Raw genomic sequence first — 11405 nt, 5'->3', positions numbered from 1 at the left:
TTGCGAGTCTCTGTGAAGTCCAGCCCGGTTGCTAGATTTGGTACAAAATATTTATTCCTCAACAATTTCCATTTGGAAACTTTTCAAGTAATCATAATCGTCTCTCATGCGAGTCCAAATTTTTAGTCCTCAACAACTTCAATTTCGGAAAGTTGAAAACAATGATAACTTAATCCGACGGGGTCAGAAAAGAAAAAGATTTGATTCATTAAGAGGGGGTTTGGATATTGATTTTTTGTTTTAAAATTAAATTAAATTGAGAAAATACCTAAATCCTATTCGGTGAGAAGAGTTTCAGGTATTAATTTTTTTCGTAAAAATGATACATTAAAGTAAAATCCCAAATAAAATACAAAGAACTCAAATTGGCAGGCTGAGCCCTCTATTCGCCAAACTTGTTCAATAATGATCGAGTACTGAGACAAACGAGCCATTACTCCTACATTCAACAAGTAAAAGTTTTGGAAAGGGCCTATCCTTCAAAAAATGGGCCCAGGTTTGGATTTACTGTGTATGAAAGAAGTAGAGTCCTCAGATGTAGGCCTGATTTGCTTTTCTGCTCTGGTCTGTTTTTTAGGAGCTCGTTCGTTAGCCATGAAGGACCTAGTAGGTCCAGAAAATGCAAAACTGAAACCGACAAACAATTTACTTTGCAGCCCAATCTTCCATTTCGTCTTGAGCAGCCGATCAGCTGTCGGCTCTATTCATCTTCCACGGCGGCCGAAGCAGCAGCATAACAACTCGCAAAAGGGGAATGCTGGGACGAAGGCTCCTCTCTCTCCTGAAGACAAGGACCCCATCAACCTCATCTTCATCACAGGCCTCCGCCACTGCGTAAGCCTAATTTCCCACATACTACTAGTAGTCATTGTTTTTGTCAATTTGTTTCTGCTTTCTATCTTATCTTGCTTCCGATTCTCTATATTTGTTTGTCTTTTGGTCTATGGGATGTTGTTTGTATTTTTAATTAATATCAGTGGATGGGTATTCCCGAAGGAGCAGTTTGGTAGAGGAAGAGAGTGGAAGATCAAGCGGCAAAAGATGGGGCAGGAGGGCTGTGTCGGGGGCATTGATATGCTTAACTGGAGGTGTTGCTTTGAGCGCTCTTGATGATCTTGCTATTTATCATAGTTGTAGCAGGTATGTTGAGTTTTACTTTTCTAATCCCTCTTCTTTGCCAAAAGCTTCTCCCTTGCTTGAATAACTTGATTGTCCAATACTGGGTTCGCATGGAATTGGAAATTTCATGATGCTCCATTTTGCTGGTTCCCATAAAAAAAGGAATATTGTTGCACTTGCATTCAGTTTTTTTTTTTCTTTATAATTGGGAGTTTCATTTCTGGGTGTTATGAACATTACTCGGAGGTATGAGTTGCAGGGTTTTATGAAGTGAGTCTGACATGACAGTAGGGGGAACAGTTGAAAACTTTTAATGGGATCAAATTTGGTGACGTTTAAGTAAATATACATGGTTTTTTTTTTCATTTCTTTTTTCTTTTAAAGCTTCCTTCAGCAGATCAGCCATTGATTCTTACAGTTTTGCGTGAAAGTTGAGACTTTTATAGCATCTAAGTAACAGGTGAAGAAATTGACTTCCTGCCCTCCTTTATCATTTAAATCCAATCAATTTGTTGGTATGATGCAGAAAACATAATCAGCTATGTATCATGTTTTTCTGAACAAGAAGAATATAAACTAATTAACTAACTACCCTGCTCTGTAGAATTTGGAGTTTAATATATTGCAGTGAAACACCATCAAAATCTACATTAGCAAGAGGGAATAACCTCTTAGAATTCTTCTAGCCCAGCATACGATACTTATTATTGTTAAAATAGTCTAAAGTTATTCAATTAAAAGTTTATGTATTTAAGTAAGGTGGAAATTGTTCAAGTAAAATGCTCTAGTGTACTTAAATTGTAGCTGAATGTGGATTTATGGGCAGCATTTAGATGTATTCCTCTTCAGATTGCAACATTCTGAAAACATTGATAGTCGAATTGCAGTTCTTTTTGTAACATCCTTAAAGCTTGTAAATCTATGTCTTAGGGACAATCTTAAGTCCTGGCTTAGGCGTCTGAGAATTATGGTTCCTTAGTGAGTGTCTATACTTAATTAATTTAGCCTTTTGGTTTAAGTTTATGCCTCCAATCGCGTATGTCTGAAAGCAAAAAGAAGCTGCTCGTGGAAATCATGTCTGATTTCCCAGCTTCTAATATTATTGAGGGGGAAAATGAATGTTTTCATCTTTGTGTTTTGATTTTCTCTGATATGCTGGTAATGCATTTGCTGTAGCTGTTCTGGTAGCATTTCTGAATATTGTCTTGATTCCAAGCAGCAAGGCCATGGAGAAAGCTAGTAAGAGCCAAGCAATTATTGATGCCATTGGAGAGCCCATAGTAAGAGGTCCTTGGTATAATGCCTCGCTTGCAGTAGCTCATAAGAGGCATTCTGTTTCGTGCACATTTCCTGTTTCTGGACCACAAGGCACTGGAATCCTACAGTTGAAGGCTGTTCGTAATGGAGGTTGGCGTCAGTTACCATCATGGTCAATTTTTATCTGGTTTATTCATATTACATCATTCCGAATGCAGCTTTCTCTATCTGATTTGGGAGTTAGGATGTAGGGGGAGGGGAATGCAACAGAACAAAAGGGAGGGGGGGGGGGCGAGGGGAGGAAGTTTACATTATTTTGTTGTAGCTCCTTAACATTAGTTTCAACAGACCTAACTTGTTTTTTCATGCTGTAACAATGCGTGGAACAGATGACAGCTGGTTTTCATTTTTGCGACCTCGTGACTGGGAGATACTACTTATGGAAGCTCTCCTCCATGTACCTGGTAACGATGAGAAGCAGCAAACATTTCGTATTAGCGTATCAGATTACTTACCACCTCCACCTTCTCCTGTTCCTGCCTGCAAGGCATGCACTGTCTCACCTCAACAACCAGAGAGTTTAGATAAGAGTTGATTGTTAGGCTAGATTAGTTTTCAAAGTTTTTGCTTCCTCTTCTTCAATTTTTTTTTTTTTTTGTTGTTTACTTATTACGCCCAATTGCATACAAAATTTTGGTATTGCCAACATTGTAGTCGACTATAATGGAGAAAGATAATAAAGGTTGGCGGAGTCTATATCATCCCAAAGTTGTGGAATTTGAGTTAGGCTCTGTGCTACTTTAGAGCTTTTCCAATTAAGATGGATCCCTTGTGGTGTGTATTCAACCGCTGATGGAATTTTTAGGCAGTCAAACTGGGTATGGATTTTCATTGGTGAGGCTTCGTGCGGGGAAAATGTGTCAATTCTCACCCGTTTGATGGGTTACGCTACCATTAAGTTTCTACCTCTTTTCTTGTTGTTGTGTGTACATGTTTTCCTGTGGGAGCACGGACGCAAAATGGAAGGTGACACAAAAGTCTGTAATATTTGGTTTAACTATCCTCGTGCTTTGTCCGCTATTAGCGGCATAAGTGGTAAAGGCAAAACAGTAGTGCGTGTGTTTGGATTGAAATGATATGAGAAAAAATAATTTGTTTTACAAATTTTAATTATTTTTTATTTTTTTAATTATTTTTTATTTCATATATATCGAATCACAAAAAATATTATAGTAATTATTTTAAATAAATTATCTGAATAAATTCCTATCCAAACAAACCAACCTACGTCACCCCGACACATTTCTGACTGGATAGAACCAGCCCGATACAGAAGTTCAAATGTACAATGGTCACATTTCTGACTGGATAGAACCAGCCCGATACAGAAGTTCATAGAGAGTGTCAACAAGATAATAAATTCTGTATTACGTCACCCTTTTGTGATAGAATGATAAATTCCTCAGTGTGAAATTCAAGTAAGGTACTTAATCCAAGCATTTCTAGTGTGCTTAAATGCATGAAAAAATGGCTTCATGATTTCTGATATTTTTCTTTTTGTGGGAAATAAAAATGTCCTTGCAGTTACAGTCGGACTAGGTTTTCTTTGTTTTCCAGCTTGAACGCAAATATGTTTTGATTGGATGGACAAACAGTGGATTAGCTAGGCGCTGATCGCTATTAAATTTTTTACTTTCTTTGGAGTGATGTTATCATCAGACGAGCATGGTAGATTGGTAGTATACAAGTTCTTTCACGATTTTGAAAATTTTGAATCATACGTGTACGCTAACCTGTTGAGTGGGGCATTGCCACGAAAGTTTTACTGGAAGACAGGCTGTCACTCGCTCCGCTGAGAATGAGAAGTCACAGGTGTGCGTAAAACCTTGGATATATAATGAAAACGTGAGATGATGAATCCTGACTGAGCATTAAATAACGCACTAGGAAGGAAGCCTCCGTTGAATTTGACTATTGATTCTCTTCAGTCTTCTCTCTCTTCTCTGCGAGGAACGGTGAGAAATGACGATCGGAATAATGGAGGTGACTTTAGTTGGCGCTCGAGGTCTCAAAGACACTGAATTTTTTGGTAAGTAAAATTGAGAACCTCCACACTCATCTCATGTTACTACTACCATTACACAACTCATGATCTCACATGCATGATGCAACGAAGATGAAGAAACTCAATAATGTTTAATGTGTTGCCTGTGATTTTTGTGTGCATGGTTTCATCTTTTGTCTTCCGGGTCTCTCTCCTTCATATGTTGCTGCTCTTGTTGGCGGTTTGTGGATAGACATTTGCCGTGGACGCTTGAGCGTCTTCGGAGTTTTATCTCCCTCTTTATCTTTATGTTAGTTTGATGATCAGATGAATACTAAAACCCCATCTCTATTCTCTTCTTCATCACCACCAATTGGTCTCTTAATTACTGCTGAAGCCAAAAGTATATCTCGAGATTTTGCCTCTCATCATAATCATAAATCATGACGGCCTCCTCCCTCCGGCACCCACCACAATTTGTTCCTGAGTTACATCTTTTTCTCTTTTTTTGATTAGTTTCATTCAATTAGAAAAGGACAGAGACAATTCAAAAGGTGTAGATGTGAAAATGTTACGCCCACTTCGTCCTTGTGCGATTATTCCGATCCACATGCCACGACGGAGAATTTCATTTGAGAATTAGTAGAATAAGTCAAATTAGTCGCCAAGTTGTATTACTCGTTTCTTGTTCTACTTCATCAAGACTGGACTCCGGAGATGCATGGTGGTTAACTAGGGTGGTTTTTTTTTGCGTGCCGTGCAGGCGGAATTGATCCATATGTTTTGATTCAGTACAAAGGCCAAGAGCGCAAAAGTAGCATTGCTCGAGGTACGTATTTAACATTTACTATTACTTTTTAAAAGCGTATCAACAGAATAGTAAGCAAACTTGCCTCCCTGACCCAGTCCAAATGTGAGCGTCTTTGCCGGAAAGAAAGAAAAGCACAAATTTTGGCCCAATCTTCTTGCAGGATTCCAGTGTATTCACGTTTCAGAAAATGAAAAATAATAAGTTTCTTATTTATGTGATTTTTAGAAAAAAAAATATATTGTAAGGTTGAACTTTCAATGCCTCCCAAGCTTTACGGTCTGTGTCAGTTTGGTCCTTGAGATATTGAATGCAACTGATATAAACCTTAAAGAAATTCTTTTTTCTGACTTAGTCCAAATTGAATGCTACCATCAACATGATTCCCAAATCCGCCTCCTACCCATGTTCATGATTACGACACTACAACTTGTCCTTTTGATGGTCAGAAAATAGTAACAACTGCCCAAGATGTGTATTGTATTTGTTCCAAGAGGGACTTCCTTTTTGCAATTTTTTCTTCTTTAATATGATTTTTTCTTTCTCTGTAGTTTCCTGGAAGCTGTCTAGGTAGGAGACACATAGTTGTCTTCTTGACTTTGTAATGACATTATTTATGGCTCATTCAATGTCTAATCTACGCTTTACAATTTGATTGTCACATTATATAATCAAACATCTGTAAGACAAAAAGTAGTAGTAAACTAGTAATGTAAATTCAAATAAAAGAATATGACCTGTAAGTTGTAACAACTCGAGTGTATATGCAATCAATCTTCTGTTCCAACGATTTGACAGACTGTGTTTCTATGCAGGGCAAGGTAGCAACCCAGCGTGGAATGAGAAGTTCACCTTCAGAGCAGAGTATCCAGGCGGTGATGACCAGTACAAGCTCATTCTCAAGATAATGGACCACGATACTTTTTCGTCTGATGACTACCTCGGCCAGTCCACGTGAGGCATTTAGAATTTATTGCAAAAAAACAAGAAGATAATTTAGCATATTCTGTTCCTTTCCCGATCGTTTCCTATGTTACTAGACTTGATAATTATTTCCTATTCGGTTGTTCAAAATTTTGTTACTGCAAAGCACCTGCTGAAATGATCTAGTTTAGCTAGTAAGCTTAATAGACCAACAACCTCAAGTTAAACACCAGCAATTTTAGCATCGAAAACGCACTACTATCATCGGTTAAGAAACTACGTCGGGAATAGAGAACCAAAGACAATCCTTTGAAAGTTCTCACTTCAGCCCATGGATATTTTCTGTGAAAACTTAGAAACTGAAAGAAGAATGTTCATCCCCTACCCGCAGAAGCGGTTTCTATCCTTACCGGTCATGATTCTCAAGTGTATAGAGCATTCGCCATTCACAGAAATGAAATGTCCTTATTGTCTTTATCCTATTTCCCCAAGTATCTTATTAATTTCAGTTACACTACACTAATAAAATGTCTGCCTGCAGCATCTACCTGAAAGAGCTTCTAGAACTGGGTGTGGAGAATGGAAAAGCTGAAATACATCCTCAAAAGTATAGCATTGTTGCCAGTGACCAAACATTCAGTGGAGAAATTCAAGTTGGGATTACTTTTACTCCAAAGGTATTCATCTGTGAGCTCATTAACGCCAAATAAACTGCTGTCAGATATGCTTCTTGGCAACATACACGTTTGGCATTATTAGGAGATATTATTATGATCTGTCATTTGATGCATCTTTTGAAACAGGAGGACGCTAATGCCGAAGAAGAATTTGGTGGATGGAAGGAAAGCGACTACTAGTTTCTCTGACAGATGAGCGTGCTCAATATGTAATATGCGATTCTTGTAATATAGTCCGGAATGAATCTTCAGCTGCACCAGAAGTTCTTTTCATCTCGCTTAAGTTGCGATATTAGGATTAAAATGTCGTTCAAAGTTGCATCTGTAACATTTCGTGTTAGAAAGAACGCCTTGTTTAGTATGCGTGTTTTGTTGAGTTCACAAACTGATCTTTTGACTTTTGAGTGGCCTCCAAGTTTGCTGAGCAATTACTGGTATTCCGGCAACCAGAATATGGTGTGTTTGCTGTAGTTTGCGGCCATGGCGGGGATTGCTCAAGTTGGAAAAGGGAAATGATCCCCCAAAACTATCATATAGCATCTGCTAAAAGCAAATGCAAGACAGTAGCCATTACGCTCTCATGAGGTCCTTTCAACGCCTCTTGTATGAAAAAAAAACAATTAGAGAAATCAAAGGTAGAGATGGCAAATACAGGAAAGAACCCTCCGGGGTATGAGCTGGCCATTTGCAGAGAAGTCCTGGTAATGTTTCTGGTTGATACCGAAAACAAGAATGAATTAAGGGTACTCCAAAATCTATGCCTTATCAGAATTAGAGAAGAATTAATTATTAGATAATTTAACAGTTATCCATGGCCGTCTTAGCTCAGCCGGTAGAGCGCATGGCTTTTAACCATGTGGTCGTGGGTTCGATTCCCACAGACGGCGTATTTGTACCATGTTTATCGGTAATTAACTAACTTCCCTTGGGTTTTTTTTCATTTGGAAGTTTCAAGTGATGAACCGATGATTTTTCTACTTGCATTGATTCTACGGTTCCAAAGAAAAGTTGGTCAGTAACTGTCTATAGGCTTTTTAAGATTCTCATGTTTCAAGTGATGATTTTTCACTTGCATCGGTTCCAACTGGAAATCTGAATGTGTTGTACAAACACAAAGTTCATCCTTCATTTTTGGGACCCTAAGGAACTCTGATCATATTCCTTTTTGCTTTTGTTTGAGGTTTCCTAAATCCTAAGCAACTCAGTTACAACTAACTGAATAAGAAAGGTAAAAACGCATTTGAAAGGGAACCCGTGCTCTAAAATCATTCAACCAACAGAACTCGTGAATTGATACAAAGTCATGCGTTGACTGAAAGCCATCCCACAACTAAAGTTGGAAGTTGAACCAATGCGATTCTCGTAGACTCCTGGCGGCGGTTGAATGTTTAAACCTGTTCATGGGCTTCACGTCTGTCACCTCATTGTTGAATTTATACTTGTAGGTGGACTCACGTTCTCGTAAATGACCAATGGCCATGCACATATATTCAGATGCCCCAACACTTTCTCCGCATTCAACAGGACTTTTAGTCTTCCAACTCAAATTATCATACATTCACATTCATTTCTTGCTCCTTGTCTACTTTATGGTTTCTATGTTTTGGTATCCATTGCCAATTTATGAGGCTTCTGAATTATGAAATTTGAAGACTTACTAATGCAGCCAAGTGAAGACAAGCAAAAAATACAAGACCTCGAAGACGAGGTGGGAACTAAAAGACCCTTTTTTTTGTTTTTTTTTTTGGCATCGACTAAATGTGTGATTGCCATCTATAACCATTATTTTTATGGCAGGTAGAGAAACTGCAGCAAGAGCTGGACGGGGAACTACAACTGCAGAGAGTTCTGCAATGCGCCTTGCAACAACCAATTCATTCCTGCCAATGTCTTTCTTCCTTGCTTCCGCCAAAGGTAAAATACAGAGATGAAGTTCCTCATTGTTTGATCGTACGTTTTAAGGCTTTTTCGTCTTTGTTAAATTGTTGACTTCTCATAACTATGCTTCAACTTAAACGGATTATTTAAACATTACGAATAGCCATAGCTGAATCCACAAGGGCGACAAATCCAGGGAAAGAATTGAGTGTGTTTAGTGACTCGAATCGGTGCAGGTTCACGTGCTGCTCAAAGAACTGGCAATGATTGAAGAAGAAATTATTTGGCTGGAGAGAAAGGTTGATGAGCTTAAGCTAAACCTGTACCAAGAAAAGAAGCAGACCCAGGAATGGGAAATGCTGCGATTCAAAGAACTGCCGCCTCGATGTGCTCCGTCGAATAATAAGGAATTGATTTCCAAGCAGAAAAGTCGAACAGATTATCCGCAAAATAGAAAACCTAGAATCCTTCAGGAAAGAAGAACCTCCGTCGGTTCTTCCATTGACTTCCGAAGCTCATCTTTCTTCGGGTCTAGTGGTAAATTAAACTTTTTTGCTTTATAAAGCTGATTTACTTCTTTTAACAGATCCTCTCTTGCCTTGACCCTCCTTCGCCTTTTGCTCTCAAAATTATTGATAACCAATTATGAAACCATTTGCACAGAAATATTAGATCAGAAGTCAAGATGTTCAAGTTCAAGAAGTTGGGAAAGTCACATCCCATTAGATATAGAAATAGAAATCGACTTTGAGAAGCCAAACAAGCTGTCTGAAGAACTGATCAAGTGCATGATAGGCATATATCTCGAGATGAAACAGGCATCATTTGAGATGAAAGGATCAGCCATTGTTCCAAAGTGTAGCTTATCCTCCATGAAACCAAGAGGCCTCATGTCAAAAACATCATTCAGTTGCACTGTATCCCCATTTTCCTGGGATTCTGACAAATCAAATATTGATCCATACCGCATCCTGCAAGACTTAGATGGCAGCATCCGAGACATTGGACCTTACAAGGATTTTGTCCAGATTACACGAAATTCAGTTGACAAAAGCTATTTATCCGAATGTCATCCAGCAATGAGAAAATTGCGGTTAGACTTGGAGATACTACAAACATACAAGCATTTTTTGCAGGGTTTCTGATTTGAAACTCAAACTAATTACTTTAATTTCTTGCAGGGTTTTGATGCATAAACTCAGTAATGTGGACCTGTCATACTTGACCTACAAACAGAAGCTAGCTTTCTGGATAAACGTTTACAATGCGTGCATCATGCATGTATAGTAAGACATCTTTATGCATTCTTTGACAAAAATACAGACACATATAAATGGATGAATCTTCAATTTCAGGCATTTCTGCAACTCGGTTTTCCTTCTAGCCAGGACAAATTACTCACAGCCATGAACGAGGTATGCACTGAACATAAGACTCAGTATTGCACTCATTAATTAAGGTGTCGTAGCATTTTGAAAGGAAAGACTTGCAGTTGGCAACTAACGCAAGAAAAATAATGAAAAAGGAGCTTGAGATACCTGACCAGACAGAGTGAAATAACCACGAATAGAAGAAGTGATTTTCAAAATTGACGTGTGTATGTCTTCTGCCCCAGGCTGTGATAATAGTTGGAGGAATCGTATTGAATGCCCTTGCTATCGAGCACTTCATCCTTCGTCATCCTACGGAGCAAAAACAAGTGAGTGTATTTTTCTGGTGTAGTGCAATACATGCTCGTAATTGGTGATTCCAAAAGCAATATGAAGCAAGAAACATATTCTGCTTACAATTGCTCAAAAGACAGTAGATGCTAACTTAATACAGTAACAGCACATATTATACGAGAATGAATCTTACCTAAAGCTTGGTTAAAATATGCATGACGAATTATCAGGGGCTGACACGTGAGAAAGAAATGCTCCTCAGACATGCATATGGTCTTGGATATCCAGAACCCAACGTTACATTTGCTCTTTGCCGAGGCTGCTGGTCTTCCCCGGCGGTGAGTGCACTGTTTTGTTCATCAATACTATAAAATCCGGTCACCAGCCCTTTTAGCCTGGTAAGCTTGAAGAACGATAACGTCGTGGTTTTTGCAATTTGCAGTTAAGGGTTTATACACCAGACGAGGTAGTGAATGAACTAGAGAGGGCAAAAGTCGAGTATTTGGAAGCAGCTGTGGGAGTTACAGGCAAGAAAAGAATTATCGTGCCCAAACTAATGCAGTGGCACATGAGAGACTTTGCGGACAACATGGAATCGCTACTGGAGTGGATATACAGCCAATTGCCACAATCAGGGTCACTCAAAAGGTTGATAATGGAGTGCCTAAACAGTGATAAAAAATCTCCCATCGCAAAAATAATGGATAGTCAACCTTACAATTTCGAATTCCGTTATATCCTCTCTCCTTATGAGTGAAAGCTGAAGAGGTACAGATGTAAAGCAGCAATACAAACAGAACAAAAGGAAGCCCATTTTTCATCCTCAATTAACGATGAGAAGTTGTAGCCGTGACTTCTAGCCACATTACTGTTCTATCACTATTTATGGAACCGTAAAATGAGATCCATATTCCATCGGAAATAATTCCAAGGGACAAAGAATCACCGTTTCATTGCCGGGGACTTTCATTCCAATCTAATCTGGTGTCTCTCCCAAGTCCCAAGTTTAGATATGATGAAAAGTGGAAGGCTGG

At 38.7% G+C, this 11405-nt stretch overlaps 3 protein-coding genes and 1 non-coding gene across 5 annotated transcripts; all 4 read left to right on the top strand.

Annotated features, from left to right (window-relative positions):
- The first annotated feature begins 654 nt into the window (after positions 1 to 654).
- Positions 655 to 3179, top strand: LOC113762102. 2 transcript variants are annotated; one of them, XM_027305376.1, is made up of 4 exons: positions 655 to 834; positions 1003 to 1140; positions 2339 to 2526; positions 2766 to 3179. In XM_027305376.1, exons 1-4 carry the CDS (start codon positions 755 to 757, stop codon positions 2969 to 2971), a joined length of 612 nt encoding a protein of 203 aa, XP_027161177.1. In that variant the 5' UTR covers positions 655 to 754; the 3' UTR covers positions 2972 to 3179. The 2 variants fall into 2 exon arrangements, with proteins under 2 accessions (XP_027161177.1, XP_027161176.1); XM_027305375.1 differs by having other exon boundaries at positions 997 to 1140.
- A 1132-nt stretch (positions 3180 to 4311) lies between these two features.
- LOC113762005 (elicitor-responsive protein 1) lies at positions 4312 to 7266 on the top strand. Its single transcript, XM_027305234.1, has 5 exons — positions 4312 to 4465; positions 5184 to 5249; positions 6044 to 6182; positions 6694 to 6829; positions 6956 to 7266. The coding sequence occupies exons 1-5, from the start codon at positions 4399 to 4401 to the stop codon at positions 7007 to 7009; spliced, it is 462 nt and encodes a 153-aa protein (XP_027161035.1). The 5' UTR covers positions 4312 to 4398; the 3' UTR covers positions 7010 to 7266.
- Positions 7267 to 7643: 377 nt separating this feature from the next.
- On the top strand, positions 7644 to 7716 carry TRNAK-UUU. The gene has a single exon. It is a non-coding gene; the product is annotated as a tRNA-Lys (tRNA).
- A 674-nt stretch (positions 7717 to 8390) lies between these two features.
- On the top strand, positions 8391 to 11198 carry LOC113760957. Its single transcript, XM_027303724.1, has 9 exons — positions 8391 to 8537; positions 8627 to 8743; positions 8944 to 9244; positions 9371 to 9800; positions 9889 to 9988; positions 10063 to 10122; positions 10323 to 10406; positions 10602 to 10709; positions 10814 to 11198. The coding sequence occupies exons 1-9, from the start codon at positions 8469 to 8471 to the stop codon at positions 11126 to 11128; spliced, it is 1584 nt and encodes a 527-aa protein (XP_027159525.1). The 5' UTR covers positions 8391 to 8468; the 3' UTR covers positions 11129 to 11198.
- The last annotated feature ends 207 nt before the right edge of the window (positions 11199 to 11405 follow it).

This window comes from Coffea eugenioides, chromosome 2 (genome assembly GCF_003713205.1).
Source record: "Coffea eugenioides isolate CCC68of chromosome 2, Ceug_1.0, whole genome shotgun sequence".
In the NCBI taxonomy this organism is placed as follows: domain Eukaryota; kingdom Viridiplantae; phylum Streptophyta; class Magnoliopsida; order Gentianales; family Rubiaceae; genus Coffea; species Coffea eugenioides.
Note: the sequence above shows the minus strand (reverse complement) of the source record. Positions and strands in the feature narration are given on the sequence as shown.